This window comes from Convolutriloba macropyga, chromosome 9 (genome assembly GCF_964194025.1).
Source record: "Convolutriloba macropyga chromosome 9, txConMacr16.3, whole genome shotgun sequence".
Lineage (NCBI taxonomy): Eukaryota > Metazoa > Xenacoelomorpha > Acoela > Convolutidae > Convolutriloba > Convolutriloba macropyga.
The window spans coordinates 37,564,169-37,585,172 of NC_134476.1; the positions used below are offsets into that span (position 1 = coordinate 37,564,169).

The following is a 21,004-nucleotide window of genomic DNA, read 5'->3' on the forward strand; positions in this document are numbered from 1 at the left end:
ATTGATCGGGCGGGTCCCAATCGAAGGCACTGCGGGCTAATCTTCCTGGTTCCATTCTCTGGATGTGTCCGTACCATTTTATCCGTTTGAGCATGATCATCGTGGATAGTTGGGGCATTCGTGATCTTGACATAATTTCTTCGTTCGTTGCTTTCTCCAGATATGACACCCGTAGAATTCTCCGAAGACAACCACAGTGGAAACTCTCAAGTTTTCTCTCCATTAATTTCGAAAGAGTCCAAGTCTCTGAGCTGTACAGCACGGCTGATAAAACGAGTGCTTTGTACAAATTGCACTTGAGGTGCACACTGACCTGCTTGCTCTTCCAGAGATTTTGGAAGTTAGCAAACCGTTGTCTACCTTCTGCAAGTTTGCAATTGACTTCCTGCAGGTCTCCTTGCTTGAGGCTGACATATGATCCGAGATAATTGAACGCTTCTATGTTTTCAAACTCGTTTCCGAGAACATCTTGTACTTTGCAGGAAAACACGCGTGTGGCAACTGCTTTAGGTTTGCCACAGTATCTCGATTGGTGAACTTTTCGGCCATTGACTGTTTTGAACTTTCTTTCACACTTGTCACAGGTAAGGCTCGCCTCTAGTTGCTCGAACTTTGACTTGTCGACGACATTCTTTGACAAACCGGCTTTGCAGAATCTTGTTTGGTGCACTTTGCGTCCGGTAACTGTACTGAATTGCCGCTGACAATTCTGACATCTTAAAGACTCTTGGTCAGCCACCACTGACCGACTCTCATTTTCTAGCGACTCTGAATCTGCTACCGCAGATTGTTGTTGTGAAGCTACCAACGCTGGCTTAGCCACCGCTAAGCTTTTCAATCTTAGCTTCCGGCCATCTTGTGTTTCGAACCAGCCCGCTTTCTTTTTCGTTCCCAGCAGCACCTCCGTGCTAATGGTTAGTCGTGACTGGCTAGATGTCTCTGCCAGGAGTCCTAGTTTGCCTTTATGTGTTCCAGTGAGTATCTCCACGTTCTGTTGGATATTAGGCGCTGCAACAACATTTGGGCTGTCGCATTTTACGCCCATATTCTTTGTTTTGGCCACATTAATCTTCAGACCAGCGGCTTCCGCAAGGGCCTCGATTCGATGTAGGTTTTCTTACACCTCACTGTCTGAGACCCCCACGAGAGCAACATCATCAGCAAAATCTAAGTCAGCCACCAATCTCCCAATGTCTAATCCTCCATGCACCGAGTTAGCCAAAATGTAGTTGATGACAAGGCCGAATAGGATTGGGGACCACACATCACCCTGCCTAACGCCCGTTCTGACATCAAATAAGCGTCCTTTCTCACCTTCGGCTTTGACTCGACATTTGAATCCATCATAGCTGTTTCTTATGATGTTTATCACTTTTTGCGGAAGACCATAGTGTTTCATTATCTGGTACATCTGCTCACGATCGACAGAATCGAATGCCGCTATGAAACAAAAGCTAATATCCAATTGAAACGCCATTGATTTCTCTATTATTTGACGCAGGGCAAAGAGTTGATCGGCGCATCCTCTGCTTTTTCTGAAGCCGCACTGCTCTTCCCTTAAGACGCGATCCACTGAATCTTTGCATCGATTGAGAATAACGGAAGCGAACACTTTGCCTGGTACTGACAATAGAGAGATCCCTCGGTGGTTCGAACACTCTGACCTCTTTCCTTTACTCTTGTATAATGGGACAATTTCTGCTACCTTCCAGTCATCGGGCAGAACTTCCGTCGACCAACACTTATCTATGATGTCCCAGAGCCACTCGACAATACCCTTGTGTGCTTTCAACATCTCACAGGAAATGTTATCGGGTCCACTTGCCTTGCCATTCTTCAACCTGCGGACAGCTTCAAGCACTTCTTCAAATCGAATTGGGCTCAGGTCAATCGACAAGCTTTCAGCTGCTTCTTCGGGATCCAATCTCGTACTGCAACTGGATGTTGAGGGATTCAGGAGTTGACTAAAATGTTCCGTCCAGCGTTCAAGTCGTTCCTCTTTCGTCCGTAAGTTGACGCCAGTGCTTGAAACTAATTTGGTCAACTGGGGACTCCAGTTTCGGCAAATCTGCTGTGATGCCCCAAAAACCTCCTTCAGGTTGCCTCTGTCCGCAAAGCTTTGTACTTCTTGGCCTTTGCGTTCAAGCCATGCCCGTTTGTCTGCACGTAGAGCTTTTCTGACTTCCTTACAGCAGTTTGTGAACTCTAACAACGCCACCGCGCTGCTGTGTTTCTTCAACTGCAGATCAGCTCGTTTCCGGATAAGTTCCAGAGAATCTGGAGAAATCCAAGGTTTGTTCACTCGCTTGTCCGGCAGGAGGCATTTCACTGCTGCTTGGTTCAGGGCTTTTCGAAAATTGTCCCAAGACTGCTCTGTACTCTCGAAATCGCCGCTCTTATCAAGATGTAACTTGACCTCCTGCGTGAATAAGTCACGCGTGAAAAAGTCACTGCGTGAATAAGTCACTACTACTACTACTACTACTACTACTACTACTACTACTACTACTACTACTACTACTACTACTACTACTACTACTACTACTACTACTACTACTACTACTACTACTACTACTACTACTACTACTACTACTACTACTACTACTACTACTACTACTACTACTACTACTACTACTACTACTACTACTACTACTACTACTACTACTACTACTACTACTACTACTACTACTACTACTACTACTACTACTACTACTACTACTACTACTACTACTACTACTACTACTACTACTACTACTACTACTACTACTTCTACTACTACTACTACTACTACTACTACTATTACTACTACTACTTGTTAGCAAGGCCAAATGAAAAAAAATTCAACTATCTAAGGCCACTTGAAAATTTTTATTTTTGTCAAAAATCCGTTTTACAATTGTTAGTAAACCCCGTAGTAGTAAATTTCAAAAGGCTTTTGAGATTAATTATTTTCAATTGGCATTGAGATGTTCCTTTCCATAAAATTTTTTCAACTTTTTTCTAATTTTTTGACCTTATCTGCGAAATAACTATTTTTTTCTAGCTTGTTTAAGGCAACTAAATATATTTTTGAGTTAAAAGTACTTAATATTTTACTATCGGATTTGTTGCATACTGGCTGCATTCGCGCCGCAAAATCTGTGACTAAGTCAAATCATTCATCTGCGCCGCAAGCTCTAAATAAGATCAGTCATTTCGAGGTTTGACGAAAACTTACTCGAGTTCTTTGATTGAAACAGTAGATGCAATAGGAGCTGGCGAGAGTCGGGGATTGAACCCGCGACCTCTTGCGCCCTAACCGAGAGTTATACCACTAGACCACTGTCGCGGTTGACGTGTCTTGTGGTTATGGTTATTATACTAAGACGTATTGTTATTAAGTTTGCTCTTAGATACATTAATAAGGCTTGAAACGACGATAGCGCTCTATTTTATTTATTTACAAGTTTGAAATAAGAGTCAGTTGGGAGTGTTGGTGCGGGTGAAGGTTGTTCCCACTGCTGTGCTTCTCCAAAGAGGACGGATAGCTGTGGAAAGAAGAGCCCCTCGAGTCAATTTATTGGATTGACTTATATGATTTTGTAATTACGTTAAATCCAACTTTCCAATAAAGAATTTATGCACATTACAAAATCCGTTTTTTGATAGTGTGACTTATGAAATTCACAAAAATTTTCCGCCAGATTTTAAAGAACAACACATAGTATAATCGTGACAAATTTCAATAAAATAGAATAATTTTTGGGGAAGGGAGCTGAGAAACCTTTTTTATATCTTCTAAATTGATAGAAAATAAAAATACTTAAAATGATAAAAATTTATAATATTTTAATGCACAAAATGAAATTTTTTTTTGATGTTCTCACTCCTGAAATTCACAATTCTTTTTCCGCCAGATTTTAGAGAAAAGCACGTAATGATATTATGACTAGTCTCAACGAAATATAATAAATTTTAGAGAAGGGAGCTGAGAAAATTTTTTATACAATTAAAATCATAGAAGTTTAGATTTAAAATCATAGAAATAAGATATTAGAATAACATATTAGAAGAAATAATACAAGTTTAGAAGTTATATTCTAACAAAATGGTCTTACCAAGTAGGATTAGAAACAAGAAAAAGAGTCCCGAGCTGGCATTTTGAAAATTAACTGAATTCAAAGGACAAATTGTTAATTTTCAGCAGGAGTGTCACGCCGACTGGTTTGCTGGGATCCGTTGAGGTAGTTTGCTTAAAGCTACTGTCCCATTTATGACAAGTGTAGCATACACGAACGAATATTAATCACTGATTATATTAGTAAGTCCCCTAATGCTTCCATATGTATTTGCTCTAATGTTTGAAGGTTAGAGTTAGGAAGTCAGCAGCGAAGCTTGTTTAAACATTCTAGCACATGCTCATTTATTGCGTTGTGCATGCGTAGTCACGCCAAAGAAACAAAGAATCTGTTCACCTTTCATTCAGATAAGAAAGACTCTAATCGGATTAAATTAAGACTCAATTGCATAGATATTGCCGTATATGGTAGATCTCAATTCAATTACCGTAGAACACATTCAGCGAAACATTATGTTATCTGATTCATTGACATTGAATTGAATCAAACTTTAAACATTTAATCAACTGCAAAACATCTAATTCATGATGTTCAAGTAGTAAAAAAAAACAAAACATTTTGATAGCAAATTTATTTGGCGTCTCTTTAGTTCAGTTTATTCATATTTGCATAAACATGAACCGCGCTCAATCAGCATTATGCAATACAGCAACATTCCTTTTGCCGAGTGGTATTTTGTGCGTAACAATGGTAGTTTGAAAATTCTCAGTTAAAATAATGGTAACTTCCATGTTTTTCAGTAATTCTCAAAACTCTCAGTTTTTTTCACTTCCCACAATCTAGATCATCGGACGGGGAATGGGCAAATATAATGGGTGTCTTTTCATTCAAATGGGGGGCCGCGGGTTAGGCAGCTTCTGTGGTCTCACACTTCAGCTGCAAACTCCGGGCAGTCGACCCCGTAAAAAACTTTATAAGGATCCTCCACTCGCACTTGAAGCACGCCACCAAGGGTCAAGGTCAGGTGACAATGTCACGTTGTCTTAATGGAAACAAGTATTCGGATCTATTCTCTTTTGACCAACCCCTATTGATTGCTATAGGGGATCTTTTGGCCCCCACATTAGTGTTTCAACAAGCCTCTTTTTAAAATTTCACATGTCCTTTTTTAGTAAATTGAGATATAATTTGTTGGACACCTAACTAGTTATACAACCAGCTTGCTTCTTCTCTACTTTACTTTATATAGTATTTAAAATTTAGAGGTCAGTCAATATTTACAATTCAATGGCAACCAAAATTTGAATATGCGACAGAAATAATGGCAAAGTTTTCTTAGTAACCAGCCTGTTTATTTCCCCAAAACCCACACCACCTTCGCAGAGCGTTGGAAAACAAGAGCATTGTAAAAAATTTGCACGCAGTTGAATTGAAATGAATAGTCGAAGTTGATGATGAAAAGAGCTCTACCTTAGTTTTAAAACCCCCTAATTGTTTTACGCCCCCGTTACTAATTATGTTTTGTTATAAGCACGATACTATGTAACGAGTAACAGGCTACTAAGCTCACTAAGCAAATTTTTATAATCAATAGATTAGATCCTGATATGCCGAACTACGGGCAGCTCAGAGCATGGGACTTTTAAGACCAGGGTTGTGGATTCGAGCCTCATGTTGGGCGTACATTTTACTCATTACATTGTTTTATATGTTAAGCGAAGAAATTTTTACATATTCTAGGTTCGTACATCAAAATTCATAAGACAAGGTGTATCAAGTTAGAAAAAATTGATGCATCTGGGCTATTCTCTCCACTATCTAGCATTAATTCAACATTATGATCTGCACACAGAAAGCCGATATATGTGACACTTATTTCATGTTTTGTATATGTTATCAGTCATGGCAATTTTGAACCTTCCATTTACTATCTACAAACATACTTTTGAATATAATATGTTTATTATAATAAAAATATATATATATATATATATATATATATATATATATATATATATATACATAAATATATAAGTATATATATATATATATTTATATATATATATATATATCAACTTAATATAACAACCATTTAATATATATATATATATATATATATATATATATATATATATATCCACTAATTGTCTATGGTTGTTAATCTTTTAATCCTAGCATAATGAATCTTTTAATCTAACGTAATGAACTTGTAATATTGGATTCTTGATTCCCTGATAACAGTCCTTTTGCATCGTAAAATTCAACATTTGACAAATCTGATAGAAAAATTGACGTCAACTTTGCTGTCACTACTGTGCAATAGCGACAAACCATTTCTCAGAATTTGTTTTTGGGCCCCAAAACGACGTTAAGCGGATACATTGCTGCGGCCAAAACTTTACATAAGAGTACATTATTCACATTAACTAGCATATATCTACCTCAGAAAACTAATTTTGGCTCTATTGGACTAAAAATTTAAAAAAATTGTCAATATTGAAAAATCAAAAAAAAAATACTACTACCAAATAAATTTGATGCCATTTGAAATCAGAAATTGTAAAACGGTGATTTCACCAAAATTGTTTTGTTTGAGGCCAAAATAATCATATTACTACTTTTCCAAAAAAACTTCGGGAATCAGAATTTTTTTTGCTCAATGGGCCCAAAAAGTTCCCCTTTTTCCTTTCTGGGCAAAAAAATTTCATTTTGGCATCTAGACAAAATTTTATTGCGATGTCCATTTTAAAATCAATTTTACATGTAAGTAATTTCCCAAATGGCCTGAGATTAATTTTTTTTCTTACTGCAAAATGGCCTTGCGCTCAGTACTATTACTACTACTACTACTGCTACTACTACTACTACTACTACTACTGCTACTACTACTACAACTACTACTACTACAACTACTACTACTACTGCTACTACTACTACTACTACTACTACTACCACTACTACTACTACTACTACTACTACTACTACTACTACTTCTAATACTACAACTACTACTACTACTACTACTACTAATACTATTACTACTACTACTACTACTACTACTACTACTACTACTACTACTGCTGCTGCTGCTGCAGCTGCTACTTAGAGGTTTTACGGCGCTGCTAGGATAATTCCGGTAGTCGCCTATCCTCGCGGGTAAAATTTATAGGTGTACCATCCATGTTAAAAAAACGGATATGAATATGTGAACGGAACCGGAAGTTCGTATGACAGTCTTGGTCTCTATCGATCAGAAAAAGTTTTTTTAATACACACTGTTTCGGAAATCCCTTCTAGTATAGCAGAAACCTTTGTAGTCGGGATTTTTCTGTTTTCGACATTTCATACCGTGAAAAGTAGGATCTGAATCAGTTTTCGATGTGCGAAAACCATTTTTTTGTTAGTGTGTTGTACACCTTGTCCATTATATCATCTGTTTCCTTGTTTTAAGATCAGTCCTATTGGGAATTCAGGTTTTGCAGGGTTTTGCCAATTAGCAGCAGGCTCCTCTCTCTCTGGGTAACTTTTAGTAATTCCTTCTCTGCAATACATATTTCAAATTTCAGTGTTGTTTTAATTGTTGTTCTATGAACGATTCAAATTGCAAGTTTAAGCCGGAGCCTTCCGGCCATGAAGTTGTAATGCAAACCCACGATTATATTGGTTCGAAGTCGCAAGTTGTTGGTACCAGCACGTCTGCTTCGACTACCAAACGAAAGAGGTCCACCACCCAAGAAGAAGAAGAAGAAGAATTGTGGAAATAATGAGGAGGACAAGGTCAGCCAACTAGACAGCCAGACAAGTGCACAACAAACCCCGTATGGCCCTCTGATGTACAGTAAGTTTTTATTTGGTGAGGTCAGATTTCGTTACTGACTTTATTTTAACCGACCCGATATCAGAGGCTTCTGACCTTGACGAAATCCAACAGTTGGATAGTCCGCGAGTTCATTGTGTGAGCAAGAAGTCCCGGTGCTATGTATGCGGAAAAAAATTGGCCGACATGGCCCACCATTACCAGAAGTCCCACTAGAGCATGACGCGAAGTGTCAGGCTTTATCTCTTGGACTGCCGAAGGCATTTTAATCGTTCCGGATCGTGCAAAGACCCGGTATATGATTGCAGTCTGTGCTTGAGGCGTTTTATCAATTCAATGGACCATAAGAAGAAGGGGGATGCAAGGAACCGAAAGGCTATCAACGGCCTCCGTGATCATTTCGACAACGACGTTATCAGGATCAATAACCCAGAGGAGCCCTGAGAGATGCCGGAACTTATCCGAGACGAATTATCTCAACTCCGAGAACCGAAGGTCAATGGGGGAGTACTCCTTAAATACTTTGTGCGGGACCAGGTCAAAAAAGCCAGCCGAAAAAATAATAGCACGGACGCTGTACATAAGCGCGTCACAAAGACCTTCCGGCACCATCTCAATCGCCTGTGGGTGACGACCAACCAATTCAAGAGGCACGAGGAAGCAGGAAAATTTATCGAAGAGATCAAAAACAATGGGAATTACAAGGCCAGTTCGATGGTTTTATTCATAGTTGTACTAAAGAAGTACCTCAGGTACATAAAACGCAATCAAAAGCAGATGAGACTTCCCTACGATATTTGGGTGGACGTACTGAGCGAAATTTCGAGTGACTACCGTCACCAAATGAAAATAGATCAAGTGCTGTTAATGAATAAGAAGAAGAAAGGAAGAGACCCCGTCGGCAGAAGAGTGTGCACAGATGTTGAAGTGTGTCACGGACCACCTGGATAGTCCGACCTTTGATTATTATTCATATAACTTCCTGAATTTCCTGGGTTTTGTGTTTTTCTACTTTCATTCCTTGTCCGGTATCCGACCTGGACCAATTCTTAATTTGAAATATAAACAGTGGCCATCAGTGCGAGGCGGTGACCCGGTATACTCAACGGAGCAAAAGACAAGAGCGCAATTCGCAGTCTAGTTTGAGCTCACCGTGCCTCAAGTCCCGTGGTGCGAGAAGATATTTTCGGCCTTCCGTAAGGAGACAGGATTGGAGCCCTTGTATATATTCCCGACAGTCCATATTCACAAAGAGAAATCCATCGCTCGATTCGTCAAGGTCTCGCTCAGTGAGATAGCACCAAAGTCCCTCCTCACCAAAAAGTTCAACCCAATAGCAATGAGAAGAGTGACATCAACGTACATGTAGTGAAAAAAGAGAAAGATCCACAACTCTGCCAAGCACGTTTAAATCAAACAGCGCACCAGGACAAGACAGAAACGAGACACTATGTGATGGTCTTACTAAACTCAGGGAAGGTGCTGCAAGAGTATGGGAAGCTTTTTCGCCTACCGACGAATATAACCAGACCCTCCTCTCTAATGTAACGCCTGATGTACCCACAACCTCTGTAGCTTCAGCTGGTTCTCTTTAGGCTCCAGGCCATCAAAGCTTGTCCAACTCTTCACGGACTATATATATATATATATATATATATATATATATATATATTATATATATGAATAAAACTTGTCAGAAAAGCCATCTCTCAACAAGTTACCACCAAACTCTCACATCATTTTACCACCCCCCCCTCCCTGGCAGCCCAGCTTTCAGCTCATTTTACCCCCTCTGAACAAATAACCCCCAACTCTAACACCACTTTACCCCCTTGGCAGCTCACATCTTACCTTATTTTAACTCCTCTGAAAAAACTACCCACTCACTCTTAAACCATTTTACTCCCACTGACAGCTCAGCTCTCACTCCATTTTACCCTCTCTGAACAAGTACCTCACTCTTGAATCATTTTATCACTTTTGGAAGTTCAACTCTTTATTCATTTGACCCCTATGTTACCCCATCACCCTTTCACCATTTTACCCCTTGGTAGCTCAACACTTACATCAGTTTACCCCCTCTGAACAAATATTCCCTCACTCTTACATCATTTTATCCCATTTAACAGATCAACTCTTACATCATCTTACTCCCTCTTAACACATTCCCATCATTTTTAAGCCTTTTACCCCCCTGGCAGCTCAATCTTTACCTCATTTTACACTCTTTGAACAAATTACCCTCTCACTCTTACACCATTTTACCCCCTTAGCAGCTCAACTCTTAATTCATTTTATTCCCCCTGGACATTATAACCCCTCAATTTTACAACATTTTACCCCCTTGGCAGCCCAGCTCTTACCTCATTGTACCCCTCTGAACAAATATCACCTCACTCTTACACCATTTTACCCCCTTGCAGCTCAACTTTTAGTTCGTTTTACCCCCTCTGAACAACTTACCCTCTCACTCTTACACCTTTCTATCCCCTTTGGCAGCTCAACTCTCACATCAATTTAACCTCTCCGAACAAATTATCCCCCCACCCATACACCACTTTACCCCCTTGCAGCCCAACTCTTATTTCATATTACCCTCTCTGAACGAACTAACCCCTCACTCTTACAATAATTTACCCCCTTTTGCAGATCAACTCTTAGTTCAATTTACCCCCTCTGAACAAATTACCCCCTCACTCTTGCACCTTTTTACCCCCTTGGCAGCCCAGCTCTTCAGTTTTTTAACCCCTCTGAACAAATACCCCCTTACTCTTACACCATTTTACCTTTTTCCTTCCAATGCACCTCTTACAAGGCAATTTTAGTCAGGGGAGGTAATTCCTCAAAAGTCCTCCCATTGCAGCCCACTCTTACATGGCAATTTTAGTCAGGGGATTGGTAATTCCTCAAAAGTCCTCCGTTGCTGCCCATTGAAGCCCACTCTTACATGGCAATTTTAGTCAGGGGAGATAATTCTCCAAAAGTCTTCCCATTGCAGCCCAACTCTTACATCATTTTGACTCCTTGGCAGATCAACTCTTACATCATTTTACCTCCTCTGAACAAATTACCCCCTCACTCTTACACCATTTTTTCTTTTTCCTCCCGTTGCAGCCCATTGCAGCCCACTTTTACCTGATAATTTTATACAGGGGAGTTAATTCCTCAAAAGTGCTCCCATTGCAGCTCACTCTTACATAGCAATTTTTGGTCAGGGGAGGTATTTCAAAAGTCCTCTCATTGCAGCCCACTGTTACATGGCATTTTAGTCAGTGGAGTAATTCCTCAAAAGTCCTCCCATTACAGCCTGTTGCAGTCCATTGTTAAATGGCAATTTTATTCTGGGGAGGTAATTCCTTAAAAGTCCTCTCACTGCAGCCCTCTCTTACATGGCATTTTAGGGGAGTAATTCCTCAAAAAAGTCCTCCCATTGCCGCCCACTGCAGCCCACTCCTAGGTTGCAACGCCTCCCACCTCAATATTGTGTGCCTCGGCGCTAACATTGGTGACAAAGGAAAAAAGTTAGATTTTCAAATGGTTTTTTCGTTTTTCTGCAAAATGTATTTTTAAAATATATGTTTTTCAAGCTAGTCAAGGAGTGGTTCATATCAAGCGTTACTACAAATCGAAGTTCCCCTATAGCCTTAAAATCCAATTCAATTTTTTTTGCTTTGAGATGTTGTTTTATGTATATTTGTAATGTTTGGTATTGTAATGGTTTTTTTAGCTATAGCTCTTCATTTTTCTTCAACACTGAGTATTGAATTTGTATTTTTAAGGACCTCCTCGGCCTTGAAAATGTGACCATACTTTACCAAGAGCCACGAACATAGTTTAAATAGCATTTATAATCATAATTGGTGCTTTATTTGTACTTTAGGGTACTCAAACTTATGTTAAAGGTGCCCATGAACCTAGAAAATGCACCATTCTAACCCTCTGTCCAAAAAAATCAAGTCTTGGATCCTTTCTGCCAAGAGAAATCCCAAGTCTTGCGTCTTGCCTGCCAAGAGGTCACCAAGTCTTGGTTGTACTCTGCACAGAGTGACCAAAGACTTGGACCTTCTCTTGTCAGAGAGACCCAAGACTTGGGATTTCTCTGGGCAGAGACCCCCAAGTATTGATTTTTCTCTGTCAATAGAAAGCTCAGAGATCAACTCTGGAGTGTTCTTTTAGCAGCCTTGTATTTGACATGATCAGACTCTGAATCAGGCCCGGGACCTTGCCTGATTTTTTTCTGAATCAGGCCTGTTGGTCTCTGGAGGCTCAGTACGGGTAGACACAAGACATGGAACAATTTCCTGCTCAAGAAAAAAGTTCAATACAATACACAGTAACAATATACTGAAGAAGAGTTTTGCTTCTATCCGGACTGTATGTCAATTCATTCGGGAGATTTTAGGGAGGACATTCGACCCGGGTTCTGCTGTGCCGCCAGGTTCAGATGGTTATTTTTTGGAGCTCAAACGTTCAGGGGCTTCCGCCTCCCACCTCAGTATTGTGTGCCTTGGCGCTAACATTGGTGACAACATCGTCAACCATTCTATTGTAGAGAGAATGTTGGGATCAAATTAGATCAGGTAATTCAGTACCTCGAGGTGAAATTGATGTAACTAGGGCTGCAATTGGGATCGAAGTAGCATCTGTCCGGTCAAGTATTTCAGTAACTCGAATTACAGCTGATGGTGTCTTAAATTCAAATATGCCCTTATTTGGATAATGATGTTCAAATTTGATCGCTGTCGCCCGCTCTGGGTAACTTTTTTACATTTACATTTTGTGTTAGAGTCAGCAAAATAGTGGTCGCCATAATAAATTGTAACCTCTTCGCCGGGCTCAACAGTTCTGGTGATTTGAGTTGATATCACCTTCATCTTTTTCCTTTCATCTAATGCTATTTGCTTTGCGTTTGACTGATAGTCGTGGTTTAAAGAATACTCTAGTCGCAGCATATTGAGTTTGTGTATATCAGTTCAATCCGATATAGAAACAAGTGGAAGGCAAATATATATCTCTAAGTCATGTTTTGCAAAACATTTAAACTTAAACATATGTTACGTTTAGCTAATTTTTTTCTCTGAAGTCAAATTAAAAAACTGGGAGTGTCAACATTTGAAAAGCAGCGCAGACACAAGACATGTAACAATTTCCTGCTCAAGAAAAAAGTTCAATACAATACACAGTAACAATATACTGAAGAAGAGTTTTGCTTCTATGCGCACTGTGTGTCAATTTTAATCAGAGAAAAACAAGGAGCTTCAAATGATTTTGGCAGTTTTAAAGCTTAATTGATACAAAGATCTTTTTGTCATGCTTGTCAATTACTCAACCGTTGCTTGTTTGAAGATGGCAACAGAAAAACGTCACGTCTTCCACGCAAAATTGACATAATGAATTGTTGTTAATCATGTTAAAAATCAAACGAATATTGCAAATCTGGCATTCCCCGTAGGATTGACATGAAAATTTTCAAAGGAATACACAGTCGTATGTGTAAAATGGCTTATGTTGGCTTTATTCAGAGCTGAATTTGTTTCTTCAGCAAAAATGAAAAACTCTATTAAGCGCGGCCCCCATAACTAAAGCCATCGAAATTACAACTGTGGTTTATCTGATACCCGGTCCAGGGAACATTGGCACAAATTAAGCAAGATTAGCGATAAGCGGCGTTGATATGTTACAAAACCACCCGCTACCTTTTTTTTAATAAAGTTTTGCATTGTATGCAACCAATTTGGAGGATATTCTCTATCCATTCAAATCAAAAATTTGTTGAGGAAAATGGCAGTGAGTTTTCTAAATTGCCAAAGCTATTTACCAATCATCTTACATAATTCTGTCAAGTTTGAGCATAGATTGCACATAATTTTTCTTTTCTGGGTGTATCAGTCAGTGCTCTCGTGGAGAATATTGCATGTACTCGAACCCTCTGGACTCGAACCCACTTTCCGGTATAACAGTATATAACAATAATGACAATGACAATGCCAATGACAATGATGAAATCAATGTAGAAAATACTAAAACAAGTAATAAATGTTACAGTATTAAAGCTATAGCACATTTCGAAAAAATTAAAAGTACATGTAAACCATGAAAGAAGTAGTTGTAAATATTGTTCTTCACAAACTTCTAGAAGTAACATTACAACACATGTTAAAAGGATGCATGGAGCCAATTATAATTGTGAACAATATAATTAAATTTTAAAGAAAGTAATGGATAATGGTATTAGTATTAATCAATTACTATTAGCTCAGAGAATTATAATAGAAAAGTAACAAAAAATTTGAGTATTATGGTAAAAGATCTTGGGAAACTATCTTTTGGTAACCTATCGTAATTTAGACCTAAAAACAAACTATTTTGTTATATGTTAAACTTTCTTGATAAAATTATCTTTACAAGAATGTTTTTTTGTTTCTTTTAAACTAAACATGATGTGGGAACAGCAATATAAAATAGCCATAGATCTATTTAATGATGAAAGTATTAGAGATTAGAAATGTAAATTTAAATTCTACAGTAGTTAGATTGCTTTTTATAAAAAAATAAAAAAGGTAACAATCAGTGAAATTTGATTATTCTTTCTAAAAAAATTGAAAAAAGGCAAAATTTGAAAATTTTTTGGAAATTTTATTATTTTTTCCCTATGTTCTGGGGGTAGCCGTATACACATTACAATAATTGAAAAAAAGAAGAGAAAAAAAATGAAAAAAGAACAGGAAAAGAAAAAAATAGAGAAAAGTATGGAAAAACTTTAATCAGAAAAGGAAGAGGAAAACAAAAACAAAACCCGGAAATCAGTCGCAATAGCTTTGTAGACTTGCAGTCTTGAAAAGATAGTAAATGTAAGAGACAAAACATCTTTTTTTTCAATCTTCAGCTGTTACATTTTGATCAGTATATGTCAAACTTATTGCTGCTTCTAGAAGCTGCTCTCAAAAAATCATCAATTAGTGCGGCTCACATTCATTTGACCTCATTTCTTTGGATTAAAATTAAGAAAGGTCAAATTCACATTGAAGAATTGATTTTTTAGAACGAAGTAAGTCACGTGTGACTAGAAATTTCATCACGCAAGTGAACAAAAAACTTCACTAAGAAAAAAAATTACGCCACGCGCGCAATTCATTTGAAATTGCATGAATGAATGAACCATAAGCAGATTTGAATTTGGTAACGTCATATGGTCGTAACAAAAATCTTGACGACGAAATACAAAAACACGGCTGGAAGAGTTCCGGAAGCAACTCGAAATGTCGGAACTTCAGCAACAAAACCCCAACTACAGTCGAAACCTTTATCTTTTGTCTTAAAACAGTTATTCGTTACTTCACCAGCTTTGTTGAAAATATTTGATAAACAGTTTACACTTGATAACGAGAAAGATTTGAGCATTGACTTCATTGAAACTTGCTGACATAAAAACAAGTAAGTCATTCGAGGCAAAAAGAAAAGACTCAAAGACTTGAATCTTAACACATAAAAATGACAGAAGACACTTAGTGAGATATCTTGATACTGCAAACTTTTTTCATCTGGTAGCGTTAAAGTTTGAACCAAACTCTTAGAAAGCAAAAAAATTGATAGGCTCAATAAAACTGACTGGCTAAAAAATGTCACAAAGTAACTCATGATATTGTTTGGAAAAAAAAGTTTGCGCTCCACAATTACCTCTGCAATCTACAAGGCCCAGTTGGACAGCATAAAGCAGGTTTCAACTTTAGAAAAAAAATTTGTCCTCAAAAAAAGAAAACGAAAATTAGGAGGACTAAAAAACTAACTAATTTTGTTTGGTGTTACAGCACTTGAGAATTAGGAGCAACGAAAGAGGATATATTACCTTTTGTTAGAGATAACAGGCAAGGTGAATTCAATATATTGTAAAGTTTTATTAATATTGAAAAAACAAAAGGAACACATTGATACTCAAACAGAAACATAGTTTAATGATAACCTAGCCACAAAAAGCTAACAAAAACTAAAGAGTAGTCAAAAACTAAACCAAGCAAAGCATAGGCGGTGCACTATATTTAAAATCAATTGCAAATCAGGAAAAAATTTTTAAAAAATCTAGCAAAAAAATGTGACAATAAAGTTTTTTAACGAATAAAAAACCTGTGGAAGGACATTCTAGGTCTGAGGAGAAAACTAGAATGATACACGCTTAAGTTTTTATAATTTGAAAACAAAGGCAAGATGGACGAAGAGTACTTTGTAAATTTGGAAAGTTAAAAATCAATTAGGACAAGGAAGTAGAAAAACAACAAATTTCACTCAGCGTGTATGGCTCGGAAAATGACAGTCCCAATAACTTGTTTCAACATAAAGAATTGTAACAGTTTAAAGGTTTGGAACTCTATTAGGTTTTGCAAAAAAAATTGTCCTAGAAAAAATTGTTAAAACTGCCTTATGAAACAAATTTTTCCTTGAATTTCTAAGATGACGCCAAAACTAAACCAACTAAAACTAAACCAACTAAAACAAAAAATTGTCGCAGAAAAATTGTTAAAAATGCGCGTATGAAACAAATTTTTCACAGAATTTCTAAGACAGCAAAACTAAACCAACTAAGACCAAAAAACTTGCAAAAAACTGAGACAGGTGGACAAAAATTGCACAAAACGAATTAGTATTTCTAAATTTCTATAAACAAAAATGAGTAATGCTATAATTAATTGCCTTATGTATAAATTGTCGAGAGGACGTTGCCAAATGTACTCATTTTCTAAAAAAAAAGGTCCTTTCAAAGATCCAAAAATAAAGTATCAATAAAAAAATCCCAGCAAAAAATAAGAGAAATATGTGCTTATTTTGCAATTAAAAGATGTTAAAAGGCTCTCAAAAACTTAGTGGTATCAAATTCAGCGGCGAGCTACATATAAATGCAGCATTGGTCAAAATCTATTTATACAAAAAATACAAGCAAAAAATTTGAGTCAAATGGATGAAAAAACGATAATCAGAAAACGTTATCTGTAATCACCTCTCTCTCAAAAACACTTTTTAAAGTCGAAAAGTCATTCACTGATCGAAGCACATGATCAAAAAACTTTGATCGCTCAAAAAAATTAGTGCACACCGCAATTTTGCTCTCTTTCGATTTTAGGTCAAAAAGCCGTCTAAACGAATAGTACTTCTGGTAACAAAAAACCTTATGAAAACCAATACTTCTCTTCGAGTCGTAAAATACCAGAATGTCAATAATAGCCCCAGATATCGTTGTGCGGCTATTAATAATAGCCCCAGCTATCGCTGTGTAGCTATTAATAATATAAAAAGGAGGAGGAGAAGATAAAAAAAAGTTTTTAGCAAAATTCCAACAGTTTTCTAAGTTTTGCAATGCTTGTTCGTTGTTCCACGTGGATGCTTGTCCCTGCTCAGAAAATAAAAATAGTTTATACTAATCTAAAAATATCAAATCCTTGACCCATGAAAAGTCCTTGCTCTACTTAAGTGTTTATGAAAAAAGTCTGTGGTCGACCCTAATTTGCCATGAAAAGGCCTTAACCGGGCCGTGTAATTTTAGTCAAAATTGCCCCTGCCCAGTATATTTTTAAGGTTTCATCATCAATCGCATTCTTTAAATGTTAATTTTTTTCCAAGGGTTTGAAAAATGGAGTAGGAGAAAGTTTTGGGAATGAAATTAGATAAAAACGGCCCATCAGAACAATTTTGTGATTTTCCCATTATAGCCCCTTAATGAAATTATTGCGCCCTCTCATTATGGCACGTCTCTGGTAATTGAGGAGAGGGGTATCTGTGGGTTCCATTTGCACTAAGCTGAGAGGTCTACAATTGAGAAAGACTGCAACTCTGTATCAAGTCAGTTCTACGAATTGCATTTCAGTTTTTCTGGTATAGGGTTTTTCATCAATCTATCGTCTCATGATCACTCTAAGAATCCCTCTGACAGCCTTGAGGAAGGGCTCTCTGAATGACTTGAGGACAATGATGAGAAGAAATGGGTTGCAGATAGCGATGAAGCTGGGGAATACGTTGAGAAGAGTGACAAAGAAGGGATATGTGACCATTATTGAGCTCTGGTACTCCGTAGTGGGGATGTGTAGCACGTAGAAGTGAAGAAACGCTCTGAAGGTGACCTGAACAAAATGAGTAACGCGTTTTTCACTATTACGCGATCAGTTTTTAAAGTCACATTAAATCCTACACCAAAAATATCTTTTGATTTTTTCGTTGATGACATGTATTACATAGGCACAGAATGTGTTACTCATTATTCATTGTAAATTAACTAGTTGAATTTTGGGATCTTTTCCGTTCTCGCACTTTTCCGTTTGAAGTCTGCCTTTTTTCAATGCCTTTGTAATTGAAACGAAATCAAGTCACCAATGACACTAAATTGAGACAGTAGATCACATTTTTAAGCTATCTGCAAATAAACTTCACAAAGAAAATAACAAAACAACACGATAACTCCTTTTTTCCTGTTTTTTTCTGGGATACAATTTTTTTTCTGGGATATATTTTAGTCGCCAACATTACCCAAGAGCTTTCCTATTGACGCGAAGTATTTGTCTTGATTTATCGGTTTACAAAATAAAATGTACAATATCGAATTTTTGTAACAAAGTTTTGGCTCTTTGAGCTATGGTACCAAGCAAATTCAAAATACAAGATTTGGAGGGTTTTGAACTCCGATAAAAATGTAAAGGTCTTTTTTATCAAAACATAGACTGACGCACATTACTAGTATCGATTAAAAGATCAGCAAAAGATACCGTAAAATATTGAAAATTTTGTGATTAGAATATCTATAATGAACTTAGAATATCTGTTTTTTTCTACGATAAAACTACGCTGAGCAAATTCCGAAATGAAACTGCCAAAAACAGAACGAAAAACTTTAGCTGATTTATTGTTTTCCTGCGCATTTTTCACTAGCCAGGAGTTAGCCTATTTGACCAGTTTATACTCATAGGAAAATTATGGTGCTTTTCTTGATGTTAACTTTTAGAGCAGTCAGCAAAATTTGTAAGTTTTCACACTAAAGTTTGGTAGTTGATGGATCAGAATCTAAAAAAGACTAGTATATCCAAAATTTTGTCGATACTGTTTGTGCCCACCGTACGACAACCAACTCAGATTATAGACTTCAAGGTTTTCTTTCAGTTGAATTGATCATAATGAATGTATCTATCATTTTACTTTGATCTTAAGAAAGTTCAATTTTGAGCTTTTCAATCGCCAGCATCCGTTTTTTGTTTCATCGGCAATCTTGTTTGAAAAGTGTTAGAAGATTCCCTGGTCGGAGAACTTAAAAAAGCAATGGATTTAATGGATATTTCCTGTGGCTGAATTTTTTTGACAATGTATGGGGTATATTTAAAGAAACTTGCAGCTAAGATAGTAAGCAAAAATTTTAACGGATTTTAAATAAATGGATTTCAAATTTTTAAATGGGTTCAAAAGGAACTAAATTTATTTAAGAGTTGTCTTGTTATCTTGCAAACGATTTTTAGCCAATCATAATTCAGCTAAACTGTGCGAAAACACAACTGCTAAAACACATCACAACTGCGCATCATTTCGTTTTTTACTGAGGTTTGTAATTTCAATTCAACATTCAACATATTTGGCTATGAATTTACATTTTTTTGGCTTTACAATTTTTTCTGTCCAGGTTCAAGCCGATAGACTTGCTGTTGCGAAGATACTGCTTGGAGCGGATGGACTGAAACTGATGGTAAGCTGAAGACTTTAAAAATGCAAGAAATGTTAATTTAAATTTAAAACTAACGGTTTTGACTGAGCGGAGAAACGTTAGTAAAAATAGATAGTATTCTGTTTAATGGAGTTTTCGTAGCTCAATTTAAATCTATTTCAAAAGTTTTTTTCAGCAGAATTAAATAGAATTAAGAGGATTTAAAGCGTTAAAATGGTCACAGATAGATACCGTTGAATGGATTTTGATAAAATTTTATTAGGGAAAAACGCTATAAAATCAATTTTTAATTCAATTATTCCAATGCAGGCTGAGAGAGAATAGCCTGACGTAAATTGTGGATCAGATAAACTGGACATGGCTGATCCAGAAACCCCTACTAGTTCAAGTTATTCTTGGTTAAAAATCTGAAGCCTTGAGAAAAAGAAGGACCAAGAGAATGGGATATAAGATATGCCCAAGTGCGAGAGCTTAAGACCAGCTGGTGTAACTTTTGTTACTTTTTGCAAACTAGTCTTTCACGTAAGAGATGATGGTTACAGTAGTTCCGCCTGCTGAGATCCCCTCAACAAATGATTCGGTTTGTAACGCCAATACATATCCAAATATCCAAAACGGATTAATCTTTGTTATCCGACAAGATCAAGTTCTGCTTTTACCATTCGTGCGTGGATTCTGATTTTAATCATTTGGTTGTTTATTGACAGACACTTGGTTATTTCTGATATTGCTACTCTCAGACTTCTGTCAGTACGTTTTTTTTGCGATTCCAGTTTTCCATTCTGATTTTGCTCGATCCCATGCTTTGGACCGGCTCAAATTGACCGGCGTAATCGGACCGGACGAAAAACGTCTACAAATAGTTTGCAAAAAAAGCGGCCAAATTTGCGGATATAACAGTCTAAAGAATCGCGAGAATGCTCATCTGCACGTTTTGTGTAAAAATTATTTCTCTCAAGATGCTTTGCATCTTTTTAAATGAGTTTGATCGCTTTAAGAACTGTGAAGAAAAATGATGAGTAATAACCTTAACCAATGAGGTCCAAATCCAAATAACACAACCCAAACTGAAAGCAACTGACAAGCTCAGATTACGCCCAATCTTCTTGCTTCGGCCAGTAAGCAACGTTGATATTATTCGCACATACATGAAGCACGACATTCCAGCTGGAACCAGAGTGAAAATAACTGTGAAGAATATAAAACTAGAAAATCGTTGAGTGGGGTTGAAATTGTCTCTTAGTCCAGGAGATAAATCGCAATCACTGTCCGTTCTATAATAACGATAAGTTGCATCAGAAATGAAGAGAATTGCTATCAGCGCTGTTATTGAACAGTAAACAGAACGCCGTTTTGCAGTCGTAAGACGCAATTCTTTCTCATTTGGTTTGCAGATCAGCACGTATCTTGTACACAGTCAAATTCTTGCCGCATTTCCAC

At 37.2% G+C, this 21,004-nt stretch overlaps 2 protein-coding genes across 2 annotated transcripts in view; both read right to left on the bottom strand.

Moving 5' to 3' along the window:
- Positions 1-21,004, bottom strand: part of LOC142345766 (thimet oligopeptidase-like) — a 112,677-nt gene that overhangs the window by 58,807 nt on the left and 32,866 nt on the right. The window lies entirely within an intron of this gene.
- Positions 17,623-20,886, bottom strand: LOC142345369 (uncharacterized). The gene is made up of 2 exons (XM_075397401.1): positions 20,592-20,886; positions 17,623-17,981 (listed from the first exon to the last, which is right to left on the bottom strand). Exons 1-2 carry the CDS (start codon positions 20,724-20,726, stop codon positions 17,757-17,759), a joined length of 360 nt encoding a protein of 119 aa, XP_075253516.1. The 5' UTR covers positions 20,727-20,886; the 3' UTR covers positions 17,623-17,756.